The sequence below is a fragment of the Hippoglossus stenolepis genome, chromosome 19 (genome assembly GCF_022539355.2).
Source record: "Hippoglossus stenolepis isolate QCI-W04-F060 chromosome 19, HSTE1.2, whole genome shotgun sequence".
NCBI classification, from domain to species: Eukaryota; Metazoa; Chordata; class Actinopteri; order Pleuronectiformes; family Pleuronectidae; genus Hippoglossus; species Hippoglossus stenolepis.
This window is the reverse complement of record NC_061501.1, coordinates 12,847,149-12,870,865: the sequence shown is the minus strand read 5'-3', so window position 1 is coordinate 12,870,865 and position 23,717 is coordinate 12,847,149. Positions and strand designations below refer to the sequence as shown.

Below are 23,717 nucleotides of genomic sequence, written 5' to 3'. Positions count from 1 at the left end.
TCAGTCATGCACAAAATAGCCTTGCAAAGCTTCCATAAGTGTAACATGGTTGACTTTGTACCGATGTATGTGGCCTGTCTGAAGAAAGATACCACCCACATTATGATTCCAGCCCTCACCTCACTGAACATCATCCATAATGCATAAAGATATAATCTGCACCTGACCAAATGTCCAAAAACCTCGGCTGTAATGAGTTACTATGTCTCTTCTTGGAATGAAACTGATAGGACTCCGAAAATAGCTTGCCAGTGTTCTGAAATATTCAGTGTGTGCGTGTGTGTGTGTGTGTGTGTGTAGTCATTTGTGGCTTCAGTGCACCCCGAGCACTGTGCAACTGTCCTGGACAACAAGTGCTGTTTGTTGTCTGCTTTGAGGCAGTGGTGAAGAGCAGGGACTCCATTCAGGAAGCAGCTCCCTGCCGATTCTGTGTGTGTGTGTGTGCCAATTCTATGTGTGTGTGTTAGTGTGTGTGTGCATGTGTGTCGTCCGATCTGGTCAGTGACTGACCCTGGATTTTATCTTGCCGGATTAAATGTTTGGCCCTACGTCATCTGGGATTTACTGTTCAGGACAAGCAGGATGTTGAGGACGAGGAAGTGTGGGAAATTCTGACCAAACGACAGTGCTAAAAGGGAAAATGCAACAGTTTTATTTTTCTACTTGCAAATTCCCTTTAAATTAAATTATCAAGGCAACGCCCCAAGATTGGAGAAGGCTGAAAAACATTAGACAAAATAGTGGACAGTGCAGTTTCAGTCCCTGCAGGTGTTCCTGACATATTGCTTTCACAATAACATGAGGTCACTGTGACCTTTGACAACTGAAATCTAATCATTAAATATTTGAGTCCAGGTGACAACTGATCAAAAAATTTAAGAAATTCCCTTAAGACATTTTAAATATCATATTAAAGAAGCTAAAGACATTTTTTATGAGGCCACCATAACCTTTGACCACCCAAATGTACTCGCTTCATCTGTGAGTCTAATTAAACATTTGCGCCAAATTTGAAAGAACTCTCTCGAGGAGTTCTTAAGATGATAAACAATGACGACACAAATATGTGTCCTGTGAGGTCACAGTGTCCTTTCAACACCAAAATCTAATCAGCTAGTCCTTGACTCTAAATGAACACTTATACTGAATTTGAAGAAATTCCTTCAAGGTGTCCTTGAGATATCGTGTTCACAAGAATGGGACAGATGGACAATCTGAAAACACGACGCCTAAAAATACAGTATAGTAGCGAAAATAGGACATTTATCAAAACCTCACTTCTCAATTTGAACACTTTGCGTCCAATTACTTGTCAAAGCAAGTCCCAGTTATCTTGGTCAGCACTTCGTTTCATGACCGCTGGCTGGGAGGTCAGTGAGTCAGAGTGGTTCATGTATGTCAGTGTTGCTCAGCAGAGGGTGATGCAGGAAGGTGACCTTTTCTCCCGCAGAGCACCCGGTGTAGCAGGAAGCTGTGGTCCCTCCGGCCTCCGGGCACCCTGGGGAATGGGGGGAATGATGGGGGGTCCCTGAGCTCCGAACAAGCATACCCTCCTGCCGCGATCCCCCATGGACACCTGCATTTGTTCGTGTGGACACTTGTTTCTTTGCGCGGACATCACGTGTGCTATGCAGAAATTAATTAAATATACCAGGGTTTCCCCTCTGATGAGAGTTTAAAAATAAAAGTGTTACCGCTCGGCCTGAAGACAGCCCCTCTGCAAGCTGATGAAAACTGAAAAGCTCCTCAATCATGAGGGGGGGGATTTGTCACTGATGCCATCACCACATGGTTAGTGGTGACTCTGGTGCAAAACAAGACGGAGAAAATGTGTTTTCGCTCAGCCCCTGTAATCTGCAGAGCAGCTGTTGAGCTGTTGTTTTCAGGCACAGCTGGAATTGGATGTTTCTAACAGCGTGTGCACAGACTGTCGGATACATGATGATTATTTTGCTGCACGAAGGAGCCGATGATACAGATAAACAACACAGTTTTTACTCTTTTAAAGGGCAATTGCTTCAGTGTCCTGCTTTAAAACTGTGGGCAAAATATGAGAAGAGCAAAAACAGCCTCTATAAAGCGACGTATGTTCTTATTATATATATACACTTTAAAAAATGTGTTGTTTTACAGCTGATACTTGGAGGGATTTGTTGGTTTGTCAGTGCCACTGATGCATACAGGGATGCCACCAGTTTGAGAGAGGAGGAGTACCCGCCCCCTGTAGTAAACCAATCTCACTCCACACACACAGAGAGAAAATATCACATGTTTTAAGTCCCAAAAAAACCCCTTTAAGATATAAAAAAATAAAAGTCTTCTGGGCTCTTCAAAATAAAGCTCTTAACAGTACATGCACAGTGCACTCACAACATGATATCCAAGCCTGGCTCTGTGCATGTTTCTCTGCTTCGGCTGAACAATGGAGGTTTTTCTCCCGTCGATACTCTGTGTCTTTGCTGTTGCAGACCCAGGGTCGTGTATCACAACGTAAACAACGTAGGGCTGCACCGGAATACATGCAAATCCCGTAATTCACGCAGAGCCAGGACGAGCGTGTGACATTTGCACAACAACAAATAATGGAAGATAATGAATTCCGTGCACGCGCCTTACCTTTATCTTGACTTGAAGAGATGCTCTCCTCCTCTTTCGGATTTGCGACCTGTGTTATTATGGACGTGTTGTCCATGGAAACGAGATGTTCTGCAACCTTCGGCTACACCGTTTTATTCCTCGGTAAACATTACCAAGTGTCCGACAGTCCCCTGGCTGTGCACGGCCGAGCGCGTCCGCTGTTTGCACCATTAAAATCCCATTTTACTCGAAGCGTGCGGTCCCGTTCCCCCGCAGGAGCCTACAGACAAGACGAGGAGCAGGAGGAGCAGGAGCAGCAGGAGGAGGAGGAGGAAGAGGAGAGGTCCACGGTGCGTCCAACATGTGAGGAGGTGACAGTCCGACGCGCAGGAGACAAACAAAGCGTCAGTCCTGCACCGAAGCTGCCGTGCGTGTCCGCCGAGGCTGTTGCAGGAAGCATAGCCCCCGCCTTCTGCTACTGTATACACACACACACACACACACACACACACACACACACACACACACACACACACACACACACACACACACACACACACACACAACTATATCTGCTGCATGACACGCTGTTTACCCAGAGATGGCGGCCGTCCTCCCGCCTGTCTGCCTGTCTGTCTGCCACAGGGTCACACTGGCTCCCTGCAACAACAACAACAAGCCCTCAACATTTTCTGTCTCCCTCCTCAGTCCAGAGTCAAACAGAAGCTCTCAGTCCGTCCACCCCTCTCTCTCTCTCTCTCTTTCTCTCTCTCTCACACACACACACACGCACACGCACGCACACGCACACATGCACACACACATGTTTGCAGATGTTTCACAGGCATACAGCTGCACAAAGATCGTTTTAAAGTCATTGCAAATAGTTATTATTTAGTTAGTTATTAACTATTATTATTATTATTGCAACCAGACACAAACCAATTCTGTCAGATGTGTTTTCTCACATATGCATATTCATATTTATTTATCTACATACAAATATACAAAATATTACAGATGTTTTTTATCCGACATACTCTTCAGTTATTTTCAAATTAATGTGATATGTATTTGCATTTTTTAATTTGATCTAGTTAAAATTTACTTGATCATATACATCATCTTCACTATTGCCCAAATGCTGTGACAAATCTTTTCCACCAATCCCAGCACTGTAATATTAAACAAATACGGTAATTTTCAAGAAATATTTCAAGTCAAATTGAAAACAAAAATATTTGTACCGGGCTTTGTAAAATGTTTTGTATACTTAGAGAAGCTATAACCAGATGACCTCGCAGTGACATCATCAGGGTTGTTTTCTTAGACTCCACGAAGCCGAGACTTTAAACAGCTGTTTTCACACATCAAGAAGTTCTCACCACGATGAATGACCTTTACAGCACAAGTAGAATCAGTAGAGTTCCTCTTTAATCTGTTGTTTACATCATATTACCCTCTGTCTAAGTTCCTCCTGTGCAACAGAGCCCTACACCCTCCACATGCACTGATACACAAACATTATTCACGCGGTTTAAGCTTCAGCAGATCGAAAGAATAACACCAAAGGAGATAGAGTGGTTTTCTGGTCCATTTCCAGCAGTGACGTGTTTGAGTGTTCGTCCCTCTTCACCTTCGCTGTCAATTTAATGGAGCCCAGGCCCACACATTCCTAAATGACCCCACCTGAGAGACGAGTGTGTGGTGGCACAGGGACGGGACGACAACAGCAATGAGTGCAGGCTGTCATCTGTTGATGCTGCTCATAATTAGTATGTAATGTCCGGGCCAACATGATCCGCTCAGTGTGTGTCAGTGACTCTGTCACTGATGTTTACAACAATGCATGGGTACAAAGGACACGGCCACACACGTCCCCGAGCCACTCTGCACGACCACAATCTCTTCTGAGCACTTGACTGTCTCCGATTACTGTGCCACTTGATGACAGGGAGCACGTGTACAACTGCAGAATGGTTACTTCACACGGATGAGTAAATATTCAAAGGAAAAGAGGGTCAAATAATATAAATTAAGAGTTTATGGATAAAACGTCTGTGTCAGGAAGTGTAAATTATTGGTGCAGAGGAATGTTCAGTCAGTGTTTGCTAAATGTTGTACCTTTCACATTTTTAATAACAATAATCAGTTATGGACTTACAAATAACTATAACAGTGGCTTTTTCTTTATTATTATTGAGAGGGGTAGAAATTGTGATCAGTGGCTTTATTTCATATCCATTCTGTCCGGGCAACAAGAGGGCCAGAAGTGCTGCATCACTGCCTGAAGTGGCCCACATAATATATATATGCTGTATGCTATCTGGGTTTGAGATCTTTTGGAAAATTACAGCGACAGGGGAAAAAAACCTTCCGCACAGTGTTGTTGGTGGAGGGAGTGGTGAGTGTCAAAGGAATAAAGACAGATCCAATCAGAATGCTCATACGCCACCTTATGAAATGAGAGCAAACACTGGAGTACTCACTCCTTGATCATTGGCATTAAACACTTGGCCTCTGACATTTCTCTCTTTGAGGGGGAATCGAGTGCCACTGCCCCTCCAGCAGCGTTTTTCTGTTGATGAATAATTGAAATGAATCTGGTCTCGATAAAATAACTTTGATTGGACACATTGGATCTTTTTTCACGGCCTTCAAATACATCCGGTGGGCTGTCAGAGTGTGGTTCCTTGAATGTTTTATGAACGTGGGTGTAGTTCAGTAAGGAACTGGAATCACATAATCCTTTTTCCCTGCATGAGCCTTTCCCATAATTTCCTCAAGTTGTCAGACCTTCAAGGTGCTTCACACATAAACAGTGACATGGTGAGGCTTGTAAAGGGACATAGCTCAGTTCAAGGAGGGAAGAAGTCTCTAAATAACAGATATAGAGGTAAAATTAGTTGAATAACTGAAGATGCAAGACTGTTGTCTAATGTTGACAGACATGGCCTGTAACCTTATCTTAAAAGTATATGAAACACTGGGCAAAAAATATGAGGAATTAATTAATTGCTTTAGCCTGTGGACTGTATCCAGCAAACTTCCTGCAGTTCTCAAATGCATGCTGGATAGGCACTCGCTTTGGCCTGTCTTTTTCCTTCACTAACGCTGGCTGCAAGCGCCTCGTATTCTCGCCACACATGGCCGTTGCAATGACGGACTCTAAGGACTCCGACCTATTCACATCATGTTGGTATGGGTACTCCGTGGAGAGCGAAGGGAGTATTTGTGGAACGAAACATGCCCCACTCTCCCAATGGTGTACAGATGTAATGTGTGAGCATGGTCGAAGATTCCTCAACAGGGGAAACCAGAGAACATGGAGAAAACCCTTTTCTAATTTGAAAGGGTTTGGAGACGGCGTTGCACAGTCAGGAGAAGAACCTGCAGATGGCGCTGGATTTCTATGATTGCTACACAAGCAGATCTTTGAAGACAGAGACAATATATTTTTCCAGTGCTGGATCTTCCACATCCATTTCAAACAGCACACCCCCAACACTTTGCCACTTTTTGCAGAGTTTTTTGAAAATGGCTTTGTCTAGGCGTTTAATAATTTCTGGGTTCATCTCAAATGGATCCTGGATTTCGGCCCATATGTTTTCAGACAGACGCTCGATGATGGTGTTTGGGAATCTGAGAGTGTTCAACACCTTTGCTTTAGCAAAGATCCTTGAAATCAGCTTCTCAAGAATTATCCGGATGAATAACGTTTTTCTTTCCACTGTTATTTCTTGCTCTTTTTTTCTGTATGCTTCATTGAATTCAGGAGTGGTCAACTTGCTTTCTGAGCCAGACCCTTTACTAGATGCCGAAGGCCGACTGGCCCCACCGATCAGGCCCTCTGACACAGCTTTTTCTAAAGTATGTGTTATCACCCTGGAAGTGAGAGTTTCTGACTGTGTGTGAGATTCCTCCTAATAATCTATAATTTGTTCGTCTGTGGCGCCACCTTGTGGAGTACACTTAATTTAAGCTCCTGGAATGTATTGGTTTCAAATGTGGAGACATCTCAAACTCTTTCGCTGTAAATGGTCTGTACACATGGTGTGTATTATTTTTCCTCAAACAGTGGCAGAATGTTTTGATACAGCAAAGAACCCTTTAGCTCTGTAACCTAAGCACCTTTACTATGTCCGAAATATCAGAAACATGCACAAGTAACCATATTTGGGGAATTTGGCATTTGGCATCAGTCGGCTTTGCCACAGAATGAGTGAAACTGATCCAGTCAATACTGCACCATGACTGCTTGAGCTGACATGCCGGGTTCAACAGAGCACGAACTGAATGACAAGACCTTAAGAAACCGGCTATCATCAATATCTTCCTATTACTGATGAAAGTTGTAGGTCACACCTTGTGATTCCAAAGGGAAAATAGGTCAGGTTTTAATTTGTCTGAGATGAGGGCCTATTAGATTTGAACCATGGGGCAAACATAAAGTGTCCAGGATGAATCGTGTGTCTTTTTGCTTAAGGAATCAGATAGAGCAGATTCCACAAGATAGGTCACTGCTGTGGATTTAACAATATCTAAAGGGTTCTGTGAAATCCGTATTAAATATGCTTTTTTGTTGCTCCGACATCACATAATTTGAGAGGAACAAAGAGAATCTGAAAATATAACCAAATCCTTTATCCCCACCAGGCTACTAAAGATATGTTCGTGTGCTCGAGAGTTTCAGAATAAGCTGAACTACAGGAAGGCTGATGCTTAAAAAGAAATTCAGCCTTTATCTATTCAGTTGTAGTATTGTTGGGGGTTTAAATAAATACACCTATTGAATTGTATTCCAACCTACACTGAGCAAAATCCAATTTTGAAGTAAGATGAGAAAAAGAAACACGACAAGTCAAAACAAAGTCATAACATTTAAATAAAAAGTGTTCTTAGTCAAAGTCTTGAGAAAATACTTGCTACTAAATCAATAAAATGGATCCTATTCTACTTGCTCTTATATTTTTCTCTCGTTTTAATTTGTATGGAATATAAATTATATAAAATTATAGAATATGTACATTATATACACCTTTCACTATGGAAATATTGTTTGTCGGTAAAAGAGGAAAGTGCAGTGGCACAGGAGGATGAAAACTATATTTGTGCATTGTACGAGGAGATTTAAAAATAATAAGTATCCATGTATATGACTATATAATTATACGTCTATACTTATAAGTATAGAGGCAGGGGTGGTATACAAAAAGAATATGAGTATATAATGTTGTGTGCACATATACTGTATGTATGTATATAAATTCTTCAAAGTATAAATAGCAGTATATTGTACAACTATAAAAACATGTATGTAAATAGGTTCTATATATACACTCTATATATATCTATACTTATTAATATTTTGTATTTTCTTCTTGGCAAAAAAATGGACAAATCCGTCCATGTTCGTGGCGAATCTGCCGCTACGTCACCAAGGGCCAGCGGTGCGTGGCGAAAGTGCGTTTCCCGGAGCGGCCGCGGCGTTTACTTATATTCGGTGATTTCATCATTCTCCTCTCCTCGCATTACGGAGGTCCATGCTTCTTCGTAGCGCAGCATCAGCACTGCTGAGGACCACCACTGAGATCCGCTCCCTCTGCCCGGTGTCCACGGTCCGCTGCGTTCGGCTCCGCTACCCGCCCGGAGACAGGCCGCTTTCCACGTCGGTGTGCCTGCGGAAGAAGAAGAAGCAGAAGGAGGGAAGCCCGTGGCTGCAGCTGGCGGAAGAACAAACCATGGACGGCAACATCGAGGAGATCCTCGCCCCTCTGAGGCTCGCGGTCAAAGAACAGGTGACTGCTCACTTCTCTCACAGCCTCAACACATACGACCGAGGTGCGGTTGTTTCAGGTCAGATACGCGGTTACCGCCCCGGACCTTCCCGGGTGTAGCCGGGTAGCGCCACATGCTAACCGGCTAGCTCACCGGCTGCTCACGAAGCTGTCAATGGATGGGAGCCGCCGCTAGCTAACCGCTAACGCTAGCTGACAGTGAAGTCTGCGCCCTCTGCCACGTTTCAGGGCTGCTGTTGCAGACAGTGAGCAGGGTGGGGGTTAAAGAGAAGAGGCCGAGATCACACCGCTTCACACATAAAGAACAAATAATAGCAATCAGCTGATGGCTCTGTCAACACGCACAGACCCGAGGTCAGCTGAAGTACCTGGCCCAGGGGTTTTATGTGCAAATCACAAGCCTCTTCTGTGTTTCAGGGGGAGCTGGTTCGTCAAATGAAGCAGGAGGGGGTCCCAGATGTGGATGTCACTCGAGCTGTGGCTGAACTGAAGGCGAGGAAGAGAACCCTGGAGTCAAAGGTGAGTGATCGAGATCCACTTTAACTCTGGATTTGAGCTAAAGTCTGAACGCAGTCCCCTCAGTGAACCAAACGTCATTTTGAATTCTCCGCAGAGCCAGATGTGAAAGTGTGATTCGTCGCACTGGTCAGCTCTTCCTCAAATAATCAGGATGTGCCAAAAAGCATTGGTGTTATTCTCTTCTAAAATGTGGGAAGTGGGCCCTTTTGCTTTTGTTCACGAGTGTCTATCCACAATGTTAACAATCAGACAAAAGCCCCTCCTCCATTCGTCAAAACACCCACTAACATCTGGGTTTTGTTGGCAGTGGTGTTCACTCCCGTGTCAAATGACTCCACAGCTCTGACTCTGATGGAAACATGACACCTCAGTGAACGTGCTCATTGGCTCTTCTTCATTTTGGCAGTCGAGATATAGATGCTGCATCTTTTCCAGCACAACGTTCGGACTTGCTTTGAACTTTCGCGCATTTACGCATTAATAGCTTTGTGCACGGTGAACATGACTCACTGGAAAATCAACAGAAAGGAAAACTCCTCTTCTGGCAATGGGAAATGAGTCATTCTCCTTATTTTTAGAGGGTTTACTCGCGTTTAAAAATGAACCTTGAATGCTCAAACTGGAATTTTTCTTGTCTTTTCAGGAACTGTCACTACAACCCAAAGATGACATCGTTGACAGAACCAAGATGGAGGACACCCTCAAGAGGCGATTCTTCTATGACCAGGCCTTTGCCATCTATGGAGGTAAGATTCAGAGCGTTAATAGTGGGGATGAAGGTTTCAGTTTCTCAGTTCAGCCATACACATCGTCTGTAAGCGCTCTGTTACCATGCAGTGATTCCTCTTAGGTGTGAGCGGCCTGTATGACTTCGGCCCTGTGGGCTGTGCCCTGAAGAACAACATCCTGCAGGCGTGGAGGCAGCACTTCATCCAGGAGGAGCAGATCCTGGAGATCGACTGCACCATGCTGACCCCTGAGTCCGTCCTCAAGTACGTGCACTTGACATGCCTCCTGTCTGCTGATGTCCTGTTTGTGTCACCATAAAATGTGGAAGAATTAAACTGGAAGTAATTTCCTGTCGTATCACATCTCCTCTGGTTGAATATACGATTTTACATAAAGGTTTTAGTTATGGTGCATGTCTGACTAGATCGAGCGCCTCGTGGTTCCTAGAGTCGGCTCCAAAGTGCTGAACTGTGGGTTTTGATTAACAGGCGAATATTGATTCTGCAGTTTCATGCATGGAAACTGTCACTATCACAGCCTTCCATAGCCCGGTTGCAGATACAATGTTAAACAGGATCAGACACTTTCTTTCCCCCCATCGATTTGGATCTGAGCTTGTTTGTTGCACTATTGTTTCACCAGGACATCAGGACATGTGGAAAAATTTGCTGACTATATGGTGAAAGATGTTAAGAACGGTGAATGCTTCAGGGCTGACCACCTCCTCAAAGGTGAGTCTGTTGTATATCGGTCTGCATGTTGTTGTTTTTTTTAGACTTTGCTTTCACTACTGTGCCAACGAAAGATTAGTCATCCTGAAAGCACCTGCAGCCAAAGGATTTGTAAGTTTTTTCATCTGTAATATCCGAGGAATTCTGCAGAGGCCGACATTGGACACTATCCAAACTTGTAGAGTCATTGGCTGCTGTTGATTGGCCAGTTTCTGAGTATCACTGTTGTGCCCGGGGGAGAATGGAAGTGGTTGGACCAGCAGAAATCACACAGGGCTTTCATAGCGATACAAGCTGCTGGGATGACAGAGGCTGGAGCGGTGCCACAAAACTGGAAAACTTCTGCAGTGGGGAGAACGTCTCAGTCCCTGAAAGAAATCAAGACAAATTGGATCAGATAATAAAAGAAAAATCAGATGATGAAATTGGAAAATATTATGCAATACCTGCAATATGTCAAGACGAGTGACATTTTGACTTCACAGATTTAACTGATTTCAGACGGATGATCTGAACCAAATATTCACACTAACGTTAATTACTTCCACCAAGGAGATTATGTTTTCACCCCTGTCTGTTTGTTGGTAATTGGTGTTGGTTTATTTTTTAGCAGGATTACACTCTTAAGTTTTATGAAAAACTAGAAGAGAGCACATTCATCTGTCAAAGCTAACGATCTAGCTCGCCATCTTAAACAGTGGAAAATAAATTCCTGGATCCACAAAATTGAATGTGCTCTTACTTGAGTCAGGCCTCATCCCTTCACAAAATGTTGTAGTGATTGCATAACCCTTCTAACAAAAGACTGTCAAATGCCAATGAAAATATAAACTTCCTGGTGGACGTAATAAGGAATTTGGGGTTATCAGACCACTTCCTTTTCCTTTATAAGAATGAGACACTCGTGTGTGGGCTCTACTCAGTACCACTCCAGTTTGAATTTAAACTATAATATGTTCTTGTTTGAAACCTGCAGCCCATCTCCAGAAGTTGATGTCTGATAAGAAGTGCACAGCAGAGAAGAAGGCTGAGATGGAGGAAGTCGTCACTCAGGTCGGTAGCATTTGAATGCAAATGGTTGTTTTCAGTGGAAAAGCTGTTCAATAGATTATTCACTTTTTGTCCAACATCTATTCCAGATGGACAACTACACCCAGCAAGAGCTGACCGATATGTTTGTGAAATACAACGTCAAGTCCCCCACCACAGGAAATGACCTCACACCTCCCATCTCCTTCAACCTGATGTTTCAGACGTCCATTGGACCAGGGGGGAATATGCCAGGGTAACATGCAACAATCCTTCTTGAGTGTTCCTACATGTGTACAAATATTATTGAGCTATTCTCACCTCAGCTTTCATCTGCAGCTATTTGAGGCCTGAAACCGCTCAGGGAATCTTCCTCAACTTCAAGCGTCTCCTAGAGTTCAACCAGGGGAAACTGCCCTTTGCTGCTGCTCAGATAGGAAACTCCTTCAGGAACGAAATCTCTCCTCGCTCTGGACTCATCCGTGTCAGGTGAGCTAGACTCTGGCTCAACTACCATTTTTAACAAGTTTGTTTGCTTTTTATATTGAGAGATTAAACAAGAACTTAACCACTCTTCCTGTCCTCACAGAGAGTTCACCATGGCTGAGATTGAGCACTTTGTGGACCCCAATGAGAAGGTCCACCCTAAATTCTCCAATGTAGCTGATCTGGAGCTCATCTTGTACTCCTCTAAGGCCCAGACCAGTGGACAGTCTGCACATGTCATGAGGCTGGGAGATGCTGTGGAGCAGGTAGGCGTCGCTACAGCAACACTGATAAAAGTACTTGAGAGTATTGGTGTTGTCAGATTTCGAACTTTAAATGAAAATCACCTTGAGGGAAAAGAATATGGAAGCTTGAAGAGATCAACTTGAGCCCTGAGAATTGCTTCTTAACTTTGATTCTTGTTCTGAGATCAGAAGAAATTACACAAATCTACTGGAGAGGTTTAAGCAAATTAAAGATTTCACAAAAAGTCGCCTTAACTCAAGGTCAAACATCAAAATTGATAAATATCTCTTACATTTTATTACCTAAAATGTATTTTTAAGAAGCTATCTTCTGATCGGATTGATTTAGTTTTAAATTCAATTCAAGAGTGATAATAATGGTTGAATAAATGTAATGATAAAAAATTATCAATAGTTTGCAGACTTTCATCATAACTGTCTTTTAAATCTTGTGTGTCTGCTGCAGGGAGTGATCAATAACACCGTCCTGGGATATTTCATCGGGAGGATCTACCTCTACCTTACTAAAGTTGGTATCGCCAAAGAAAAGCTGCGTTTCCGACAGCACATGGACAACGAGATGGCTCACTACGCCTGTGACTGCTGGGACGCCGAAACCAAAACCTCCTATGTATGTTCTGCTGCAGTTTTCTTCCTGAGGGGCTTATCAGCGACTCCGCCTACAGTTCCTCAGAGTAAATGTTTTGTCCCTCGCAGGGCTGGATCGAGATCGTGGGGTGTGCAGACCGGTCTTGCTTTGATCTAAAATGCCATTCACGAGCCACCAAGGTCCCTCTGGTCGCTGAGAAGCCTCTTAAAGAACCCATATCCTTTTAATTTCAGCATTTAACACTTCAAAAATGTCCCACATCCGACACTTGTAAAATTCTAAGTCTAGATATTCATCATTCTCCTTAATTTCTCCACACAAAGTTGTAAATGTCGTCCAGTTTGAAGCCAACAAGGGAGCCATCGGGAAGGCGTATAAGAAGGATGCCAAGCTAGCCATGGAGTATCTGACCGTGTGTGACGAGAGCTTCATCACAGAACAGGAGCAGCTACTCAATGAGACTGGGTGAGTGCGATTTAATGACCCGCATTCATATGAGGAAATACAGGCATCTGATTAACCTTCTGCAAACCTCCCATGGGCGGCCCCCAACTCCCCCTAGGAGGTCACAGACTGCTTAATCCTGTTATAATCAATCTAAAATAAAAAGTAAAAGCTCGAACTGCTTTATTTTGGTACCAGAAACGTCTCATCATGTTTGTGATGACGTCATTATTATTTTAGCACTTTTATCATTTATAATGGTTTTTTGATTAGGTTGCAAGGAGTTCAGTGATATAAAGCACTTGGTTTTTTATTTGCAAATCATTTAGCATCTTTTATTTTTACTTGACAGAGAGTTCACCATCGAGACGGAGGGCAAGACCTTCAAACTCACCAAGGACATGGTCAGCGTGAAGCGTTTCCAGAAGACTCTGCATGGTGAGATCCACTCATTAATGACGTGAGGAAGATTTATGTCGGGGAAACTGAGAGTGACAACTTGTGTAACTCACGACCTCGCTCTGTGTTTGTTGTCCACAGTGGAGGAAGTCGTTCCAAATGTAATTGAACCCTCCTTTGGCATCGGAAGGATCATGTACACCATCTTTGAGCACACATTCCACATCAGGGAAGGAGACGATCAAAGAACGGTAAGAAGATCGTGTTGATCAACACTATGTTCTTATTGGTTGTTTACGTCCTAACCGTTCATGTAACAGTTTTCTTTTCCACTGGACACACTGTCATATATGTGGTGAAGTCCTTTACGATTCATATGACAAATTAAGGATTCAAAGTTTTCTCAAGCTAGTTCAACTTTAACTAATTTAGCTTTTCAGTGCATGTCGCAAATCTGCAGCTGCTTCGGAGACGGAGGCCTCACCGAGCTGCTGTCAGCTACTGTGCCAGTCAACACGCTTTTTATGATTTTTAAATGGAGTTTTAATGGCGCTGTTTTTAAGAGTTGTTTTTAAGAGCTTGTTTTCCTTCATAGCATCAAGGTGAAAGCACTTTACAAGCAAACAGAATGCATTCAGTTTTATGATTGGATTAAAGTGAGACATGAAGCAGGTGGTAGATTCAGTGTCGGGACATGATGTTCAAACATTGTTACTGTAACGTGGCTTCATCACCTTGGAGATAACGGAGGTCGCCCAGTCGGACAGTATTAATTAAACTGAACATTTTCCCAGTAGAGTTGCTGCAGTGGTTGCATGGTTTTCAGTCACATACGATAACATAATATGATAAATGCATACATAGGTCAAATCTACTTAATCCCTTCTTGTGTATCTGTGGTAGCACCCACATTCATCAATGAATACAATACTTGGTCTGATTGTCTGCTGTTGTTGCATTCTGCTTGTGATTTTAAGTTTGCCTGCTCTCAGTAATGACCATTTGTTTTCTGTCCAACAGTTCTTTAGCTTCCCCGCCACTGTAGCTCCATACAAATGTTCCGTCCTGCCTCTGAGTCAAAACCAGGAATTTGTGCCGTTTGTTAAGGAATTATGTAAGTACCCACGTAATTATAACGTATATTTCTGTCTGAAGAGGAGAAATGGTTTCCTCCCCCGTCTTGGCTAAAAAAAATGAACCCCCTCCTTCTCTCTCCCCTTAGCTGAGGCGATGACCAAGAACAGCGTGTCTCATAAGGTGGACGACTCCTCGGGATCCATCGGGCGGCGCTATGCCAGGACGGATGAGATCGGCGTGGCGTTCGGCATCACCATCGACTTCGACACAGTGAACAAGACGCCGCACACGGCCACTCTGAGAGACCGCGACTCCATGAGGCAGATCAGGGCCGAGGTAACGGCAACAATGGCTTTGAGTGTTATAATTCTGTATCTCGGTAAACAAATTTTTATGGGTGTAACCTGTGTAAAGTCTCGGGGTCAGGGACATTGCTTCCAACTTTTTAAATGCACAAAGCAGCATTGCAGTTGCACTCGCACTTTAAAAAACAATCGAGTTAAACTGTCTCTTCTCCCTGCAGGTCAGTGACTTGCCTGTGATCGTCCGGGATTTGGCCAACGGCGCTTTGACCTGGGCGGAAGTGGAGAGCAAGTATCCCATCTTTGAAGGACAAGAGACCAGCAAGAAGGACACAGTCGAAGAGTAAAGCTCGCTCGTCTGCCCCGTCACTCCATGAAAATCCACGGACTTGTTGCATTTGCACCAATAGGAAGAATATGCTGCAACTGTAATGTGATAAGCTACAGTGGTGCACCGAGCCCTCCTTTTGTTCCACACCACTGCAAACACTAAAAATGTCATGTATTCATCAAATCTAACAGTTGTGGGGGGAAAGCTTGCACAGGGCTGTTTCTTTGACGAGCAGTGTTTCATTCATGTATGATCATGTCGATATGTTTTAAAAGGGAGAAAATATCATCAGGTTGTTTGAGTGCAGTGGAAGGAGGATTCTACCATTTTCACTTTTCAGGCAGATTGAGATATTTAACCATTTCAATAAAAACAGCCAGCACTTTCTGGACATGGGCACACAACTCTGTTTCTTATCAAGTTTTCAAAATGCAACAGAGTGATGGACAAACACTAATGTCCTGTCGTCTGTCTCCCCCTGCACTTCTCTTCACTAACAACAGCAAAATAAGATGAGGTGAGGGGCTTTAAAACATGATGGGGTTATAATTGAATTATTATTAAGATGGTGCATAAATATTTATGTAGATATAAAAGGAAACTGGAGTTTTAGCCTTAACGGTTGATTTAATGGTTTTGTAAATGTTTGCTGCTTTACATCAGTTCATCGGGACACTTTTTAACAGTGAGGTCTAATTTAAACCACCGGATGGAGATAGAGGGTTCATTGTTCATGGGTGTCTCTCTGGAGGCCGTGACCTTGAACCACCACCATCTCCTGTTTACTGTCAGCGTCCTGCTCTGAATGAGATTCAGGATATTGATTAAAAACACAGCATAGTAGGTTGGATACAGAATCAAGCAGATATTCAAAAATGTCTTGAACAAACTGCGTCGAAGTGACGACTTTGAAACGAGTGCATTAAACTATGTCCCTTCTGAATAGAGAAGCTAAAAGAATTAGAGGAAATTGCTGAGTGTTTGGGAGGATATCACTGTTTACATCTGAGTGCTACACAAAGAGATCTCAGATCCTGCCGGGTGGAACTCCAGCGACCTTGCTGGGTATTTCTAGATCAAGAGATCTTTATTGTCACTGTCAAGTGAAAGTTTGTGTAGAGGTCTAATTATGTTACATGCATGACATGAGAATATAAAGGCTGAAATCAAAGCTATAAAAGTAGGGTAAAAGGAAATATATAGAATATGTTCTGATTTCCAGATGCAGCAGGTTTTGTGAACTTGTTCCAGGATCCTCTGAGCCGCCGTTTTGATAATGAGCTGGAGGGCGTTTCTGTTCTCAGGGGTGCAGCCAGAGTACTAGGCAGTGATGCAAAATTACGACTTTAGTCTCAAATACTCTGTTGCACAGCAGGAAACTGTAAAGTCAGTAAAAAAAGTGCTGTTGAGGCCAATTTGTTAAAGGTGGAGGTACTGGGGGGGGGGCTGAGGGGTCTTCAGGAGCAGATGGAGAGGACGCCCCTGCTCTGGCAGCTCGTCCCGGGACAGTCTGGACTGGGATGGACAAACAGGAGGGTGTTTTACATCACAGGGCACTAATGCCAAATATGCTATGATCAGAGGAGTGATGGGAACACCGTGTACACTCGGCAGGATCAGCCACATCCCCTCACACACTCACACCAATGCATCTACTCACAAACACAAAGGGCTGATCATAAAGGGCCCATTATATTTACTCAGGGACTGTTTGCTCTGCTCAGTCTATATAAAGTTTATGGATGAGCTTCGTGGCTGATGCAACAAAGGCCCTGGTTTCAGAGGAACAGCTGGCGCCTCCCCCCTTCTGCTTCCTTCTCCTTCTCCTCCTCCTCCTCCCACCGCCTTGAGACGAGCTGAAGCACGCAGGAGTCTCCTCAGTCCTCAGCGGCAAACAGCAGCTTCTCATACACGCAGCGAGCTTTCTTCACACCTGTCACGAAGATGGAACAAGTCCTGGCACCACTGAGAGAGGCCGTGCGCGAGCAGGTGAGACGACACGCACGATTACGCACGATTACGCGCCTCTAAAGACTTGACTTGACTTTAATCATTGTTTACATCCACTTCCCGTGCGCGGACGCACGATGGAGAGATAATCTTAGAGATAAACTTGTTGCACAGTGAAAACATGACTGGTCACTTTCACTGGAATGTGCATGAGAAGTTATGAGGAACTTTATGTCAGGGTCTCGCGGTGTGAAAAACAAAAGTGAAAGTGACACCTGCAGGGTCACTCCCTTCTTAATATCACAGGATAATGTCACTTTGTTGATGTAAAAGATGATAGAAAACGATACAGTTAATTCAAAATCATAATGAGAAAACTTTATTTCTATAGCATTTATCTAAACAATGGTACAACGTTCTTTACCGGGGACATAAAAAGATACGGGACACCAACAATACAAATCAAAAATAATCAATCAATCAATGTTTTGATTGATTGTTTAGCCATTAATCTTAATTTGCCTCTAAAGGCTCAACAAGGTGTCACATACCTTCAACAAGAGGGAAAAAAAACTTTTCACAGAAGTGCAATAGATAAAATAACATAAGAGAAAATATAAAAAAAACAACAACCGCCGTTTAAATATAGGCTCTACTTCTAATTTTAGAAAAGTTTATAGAAATGATTTTAAAACAGTTAAAGTGTTGGCGAGGGCCCTGATAGGAAAAGCACGGTCAATCTTTGTTACTGGCCTTAAACCAGGAACAAGTAGAACGTGCTGGTTGGAAGATCTTAGATTATCTCTTAGACCATAGGCAGTTAGTGGCTCTGTAATATCACTGGGGTCCAGACCGTGCTGAGATTTAAAAGTTATTAAAAGAATCTGAGAGTCGATTCTAAATGTAACTGGCAGCCGATGAAGAGAGGCAAGAGATACAGGCCCCAAACTGATCATATCCACCACTATAATATATCATTTACCACGTGTCTACTCCTCATAATCTACTGCAGCTGTAGTGCCGAAGAGAGTTGAACATATGTATGAGAGGGAACAAAAGGTTATATGAGGAGTCTGTGTGTGAAGAGGAGGTATAACGTGGTGTTTTCCTGCAGGGTGACCTTGTGCATCAGTTGAAGGTGAAGGGCGCCTCAGAGCAGGAGGTGAACAAAGCCGTGGCAGAGCTGAAAGCCCGGAAGAAGAATCTTGAAGCAAAGGTCCACCTCTCAACTGCTGCTTTATCGTTTCCTTTTGATTTCACGTTCAGTTTGCACTGTGGGATATTTGCTTCTGTGATTTTTTTTAATGCGCTGATTTGTCCTCACTTGTAGGAGCTCGCTCTGCAACCCAAAGAAGATGTGGTCGACAGGGTGAAAATGGAGGACACCCTAAAGAGGAGGTTCTTCTACGATCAGGCTTTTGCCATATATGGAGGTAAAACTAATTGTTACAAAACAAAGTAAAAGCAAAATCTATCAGTTTGACCTATGTTGAAAGTGAAAGTTTGACTTTCTTCTTAGGTGTGAGTGGCCTGTATGACTTCGGCCCTGTGGGCTGTGCCCTGAAGAACAACATCCTGCAGGCGTGGAGGCAGCACTTCATCCAGGAGGAGCAGATCCTGGAGATCGACTGCACCATGCTGACCCCTGAGCCCGTCCTCAAGTACGTGCACTCACGCTCCGACCACTCTAGCCTGAGGAAATTTCCAATTGAAATCTCAGCTCTGCAGATCTGTGTTAAAACCTGCTTCGTCTTTTCAGGACGTCAGGGCACGTGGATAAATTTGCTGACTACATGGTGAAAGACGCCAAGACCGGAGAATGCTACCGAGCTGATCACCTCCTCAAAGGTGACTCACTCCTCACGTCATTACATCATTTGAAATGAGCCCCGCATGGTCCATTGTTTGTTTGCGTTGCACAGAAGGTGTCACATTTTATTCCTCAAAAGAATGTCGACCTGGTGACCTGAAAACCAAACACACAGCAGATAATTACTACCTGAGCTGCTATCGTTCAAATTATGTTCATCTAGATTAGAATAACTTCAGTCTGTGAGAATATAATAAAATAATCCACCTGACTGATTTTGGTGTCATTCTCCACCCTTCTGACTGCTTCCCTGCATATCCAGTTTGAAAAGAACGTGCAAGCTCATCTGACAGGACAGGTTTTTACTTGTCTTACTGGGTTATGTCCCCAGGGTGGCTGCAGGTCAAGTCAGGGATGTGGGCGGAGTCTGACTATTCATCCATGAATGCAAAGTATTTTGTAATTATAGTTACAGAAGATTATATATGTTCCAAGCAGAGAAACCCAAATGAAAGTGCTGATGCTGGGCTTTCACACTGAGACTCATTTATGACTCCGACAAGGCCCAATAGTCCCCTCATGAAACCACATTTAAATTCAATAGATCCTTATTTTTATTTGGATCTGTACTAAATTGCACACACTCATAAATATCAGTACCAGCATTGATCTCACCTTCAACCTGGATCTGCCCCCTGATCCAGATTCACTAAAATCCACCGTAATCCTGCTAACAGACAAACAAAATGAAAAGATAACCTCCTTGATGGAGGTTTTTGTGCCGATTAGAAAGAAAACCGTGATGCTGCACAGAAAGCTATCCTGGGAATTAAAGAGTTCTGTGGTTCAAACGTTTACATTGCTCTGGATGATAGCGCAAACTGCAAACTTTTTACTTTCGAGGCTAATACTCGATTGACGGCAGCTAATCGAGGTGTTTTCTTCCTGGCAGCTCACTTAAAAAAGCTGATGTCTGATGAGAAGTGCTCGCAGGAGGAGGCGAACCAGATGGAGGATGTGATCACTCAGGTGAGTGCTTCAATAAGGTGTGAATACTGCCCTCTGCTGGTGGAGAAATAGGCATCTCATGCACCACTGCTGCTGTTTCAGATGGACAACTACACTCAGCAGGAGTTGGCTGATCTCTTTTTGAAATACTACGTCAAGTCTCCGTCCACAGGAAATGACCTCACACCTCCCACCTCCTTCAACCTGATGTTCAAGACGTCCATTGGGCCGGGGGGCAACACGCCCGGGTACTGAGCAGCTTGAACTCCCCATCTGTGTGTGTGAAGCGATTTGCTGTGTTGACGCTGTGTCCACTGATTGTTTCTGTGCAGATATCTGAGGCCTGAAACCGCTCAGGGAATGTTCCTCAACTTCAAGCGTCTGCTGGAGTTCAACCAGGGGAAACTGCCCTTCGGTGCCGCCCAGATCGGAAACTCCTTCAGGAACGAAATCTCTCCTCGCTCTGGACTCATCCGTGTCAGGTAGCGAGAAACTGCAGCTCCTCAACACGGGATCACCTGCAAGTTCCCAATGCACGGTTAGAATAACATTTTTCCCTCTTACAGAGAGTTCACCATGGCTGAGATCGAGCACTTTGTGGACCCCAATGAGAAGATCCACCCGAAGTTCTCCAACGTGGCCGACCTGGAGATTCTGTTGTTCTCCTCGAAGGCTCAGACCAGCGGGCAGCCTGCAGGGGTCATGAGGCTGGGGGACGCTGTGGAGCAGGTAGGAGGTCATTTCATTTGACAAATGATTAAGTGTGTATTAAAAGTTATTTTGTTGTTGTATTTTATTTAGCAGGTCAATGAATGCTATAACGTTTATATTGGAAATAATTGTAAGTAAATAAACTGTAATTCCCAGAATCTTGCAGCTCTAGTATTTGGCATAGAATAGACATAATTAACAGGTGATATGATACATGAATCTAATAAAGAAAACTTGGGAGAAAACTGATCTCCCAATCAGATTTAATATTAAATTCAAATATTTTATATATAATGATCCCTCTCCCTCTCGCTCAATGACGTCTTTAAATCTCCTGCGCCTGCTGCAGGGAGTGATCAACAACTCAGTGCTGGGATACTTCATCGGAAGAATCTACCTGTATCTGCTCAAAGTCGGTCTCTCCAAAGACAAAGTGCGCTTCCGTCAGCACATGGAGAACGAGATGGCTCACTACGCCTGCGACTGCTGGGACGCCGAGTCCTTGACCTCCTACGTAAAGCTTTTCCCTTTTTACTCTCACTTATAAGACCACAAACATGTTTAATTCTGATACGTGATGTGTTTGTTTTTTTTGTCTCTCGCTCTCTCAGGGTTGGATTGAGATTGTGGGCTGTGCCGATCGCTCCTGTTACGACCTCTCATGTCACACCAGAGCCACCAAAGTGCCTCTGGTGGCTGAGAAGCCTTTGAAAGAGCCCATATCCTTGTGTTGACTCAGTTTAGCCATCCTGACTTTAAATCACATCATTAGTCAGTTTATTTGATTTCATTAGGCCCATTGCAAAACATTTCTAACATCAAAAATAATAAAGAAAGAAAATTGTTTTATAATAATACACATAAGATAAAGAATGTACTTTTCTATTATTTCTGTCAATTTATGTATATTATAGTTTAAGCATGTGTTAGGCTTACACTGGAAAAAAAACATATTCATAAATGCTAACATTTAGGCTAAAATGCTGTTTTTGTGAAAGGTGTTGACCGACACCAACAATAATCCCTCTTAAGTAATAAAGTAATTTGAGACTTAGAGAATGAGCACAAATCAAATTTAAGACGCAGAAAGTTCAATAAAAGTGAATTAATTAGTTATGATAACAGACATTAAAGGACAAACTTTCAAAACCTGATGAAATATTGCACTGGTTGTATTAGATATGACATAAATATCACACACCTCCGTTTTACTCCCTAACTCCTCCACACAAAGTGGTCAATGTGGTCCAGTTCGAGCCCATCAAAGGCGCCATAGGAATGGCCTTCAAGAAGGACGCCAAGCTGGTCCTGGACTTCCTGGCCGTCTGTGACGAATGCTACATTACTGATCAGGAGAAGCTTCTCACTGACTCTGGGTAACTAAAGCTCATCAGGGCACAATGAAGAGGAAATGTGGTTAGGATTTTGTCTTTTTTTTTCAAATCTGGCAATGCTGTGCTCGTGTCTACAGGGAGTTCAAGATTGAGACCGAGGGCAAAACCTTCAAACTGACCAAGGACATGGTCAGTGTGAAGAGGTTCCAGAAAACCCTGCACGGTAAGAGGTGGCATCTAAGACGGAATATTATAGGGACATATTGAAAAAAAAATATTTTAGAAATTTTGAGAATGAGGCCGTGATATTAGGAGAATGAAGTCTTAATTGACAGTAAAGTCATATCACATGAATAAAGTCGTAATTTAATGAGGAAAAAAATGAGGAATTAAAAAAATATGATGTCTTTATTTGCGCAAACTTTTTATTGTGTAGCTGTCGAGTACAACTGAGTTTTCTTGTCGTGGGCGTTAAAACAAATGCCGTCTCTTCCTGCAGTGGAGGAGATCGTCCCCAACGTCATCGAGCCGTCGTTCGGCATCGGTCGGATCATGTACTGCATCTTTGAGCACTCGTTCCATATCCGGCAGGGGGATGACCAGAGGACGGTGAGACAGGACTCAAACTTAGAATCATTCGCTTGTATTGATTTCGACTGTTTCATTTCATTGATGATTTTTTTTAATTTCTTGTCCAGTATTTCAGCTTCCCTGCTCCTGTAGCTCCGTACAAATGTTCCATCCTGCCTCTGAGCCAGAACCAGGAGTTCATGCCGTTCGTCTCCCAGTTATGTGAGTATGATACTAACTTTTATATTTACCTTGTTTAAAGATTTCATAGTGAAACCGCGTGTTTATTTGCTTTCTTCATGCAAACAAACGAGATAGGATCTGTTAAAGGGAGCTTCAGAGATGGTGGAAAGTAAATAAGCATATTTCCAAAATGTCTATTTCTTTACATCTTCTGTTTACTCCTTTCGATCACCGTCCTCTTTTCTCTTTTCAGCTGAGACGATGACCAAATTCGGCTTGACTCACAAGGTGGACGACTCCTCTGGATCCATCGGGCGGCGCTACGCCAGGTCGGACGAGATCGGCGTGGCGTTCGGCATCACCATCGACTTCGACACGGTGAACAAGACGCCGCACACGGCCACTCTGAGAGACCGGGACTGCATGAGGCAGATCCGGGCTGAGGTAGAACACGAAAAACTTTAATTAATAATTGTATAAATAGGTGTTACGTATCTATTTTTTTTACTAATTTATTCAAATGCATCGCAGGTGTCTGAGTTACCAGGGATGGTTCGAGATCTGGCCCTCGGCACCTTGACTTGGGCTGAGGTGGAGAGCAAGTATCCGTTATTTGAAGGACAGGAGACCAGCAAGAAGGAGTAACCAGGCCGCTTTTCCAAATAAACCACATCTGTCTTTTAATCTTTGAGTCCTGCACCTTGTTGTTTTTATGTTCTCTGGTTGTCTGACAGTCGGTCCCGTTGTTTTGAACACGATATCTAAGAAACGCCTTGAGGGATTTTCTTCAAAGTTAGTGCTAATGTAATGTTGGACTCACTGATGACCTGATTAGATTTTGGTGATCAAAAGCCAAAGTGACCTCACTTGTTAA

At 43.4% G+C, this 23,717-nt stretch overlaps 3 protein-coding genes and 1 non-coding gene across 5 annotated transcripts in view; 3 read left to right on the top strand and 1 right to left on the bottom strand.

Annotated features, from left to right (window-relative positions):
- The window catches only part of ctdspla (CTD (carboxy-terminal domain, RNA polymerase II, polypeptide A) small phosphatase-like a), a 28,882-nt gene extending 25,567 nt beyond the window's left edge, over positions 1-3,315 (bottom strand). Inside the window, exon 1 of one of the 2 annotated variants that reach the window (XM_035142543.2) lies at positions 2,617-3,315. In XM_035142543.2, coding sequence (XP_034998434.1) covers positions 2,617-2,692 — 76 coding nt within the window. In that variant the 5' untranslated portion in view covers positions 2,693-3,315. The remainder of the gene's footprint in view (positions 1-2,616) is intronic. The other variant, XM_035142545.2, reaches the window with a different exon arrangement.
- A 4,772-nt stretch (positions 3,316-8,087) lies between these two features.
- On the top strand, positions 8,088-15,681 carry LOC118098571 (glycine--tRNA ligase). Its single transcript, XM_035142542.2, has 17 exons — positions 8,088-8,375; positions 8,793-8,894; positions 9,538-9,640; positions 9,745-9,886; positions 10,266-10,354; positions 11,331-11,407; positions 11,494-11,639; positions 11,723-11,872; positions 11,973-12,135; positions 12,581-12,745; positions 12,832-12,939; positions 13,044-13,189; positions 13,521-13,606; positions 13,709-13,818; positions 14,588-14,681; positions 14,790-14,980; positions 15,168-15,681. Exons 1-17 carry the CDS (start codon positions 8,121-8,123, stop codon positions 15,291-15,293), a joined length of 2,253 nt encoding a protein of 750 aa, XP_034998433.1. The 5' UTR covers positions 8,088-8,120; the 3' UTR covers positions 15,294-15,681.
- Positions 10,055-10,189, top strand: LOC118098973. Its single transcript, XR_004694230.1, has one exon. It is a non-coding gene; the product is annotated as a small nucleolar RNA SNORA84 (small nucleolar RNA).
- A 1,419-nt stretch (positions 15,682-17,100) lies between the features above and the next one.
- On the top strand, positions 17,101-23,527 carry LOC118098573 (glycine--tRNA ligase-like). Its single transcript, XM_047337911.1, has 17 exons — positions 17,101-17,266; positions 18,342-18,443; positions 18,558-18,660; positions 18,747-18,888; positions 18,987-19,075; positions 19,990-20,066; positions 20,148-20,293; positions 20,378-20,527; positions 20,612-20,774; positions 21,106-21,270; positions 21,368-21,475; positions 21,987-22,132; positions 22,228-22,313; positions 22,590-22,699; positions 22,789-22,882; positions 23,097-23,287; positions 23,375-23,527. The coding sequence occupies exons 1-17, from the start codon at positions 17,222-17,224 to the stop codon at positions 23,486-23,488; spliced, it is 2,031 nt and encodes a 676-aa protein (XP_047193867.1). The 5' UTR covers positions 17,101-17,221; the 3' UTR covers positions 23,489-23,527.
- The last annotated feature ends 190 nt before the right edge of the window (positions 23,528-23,717 follow it).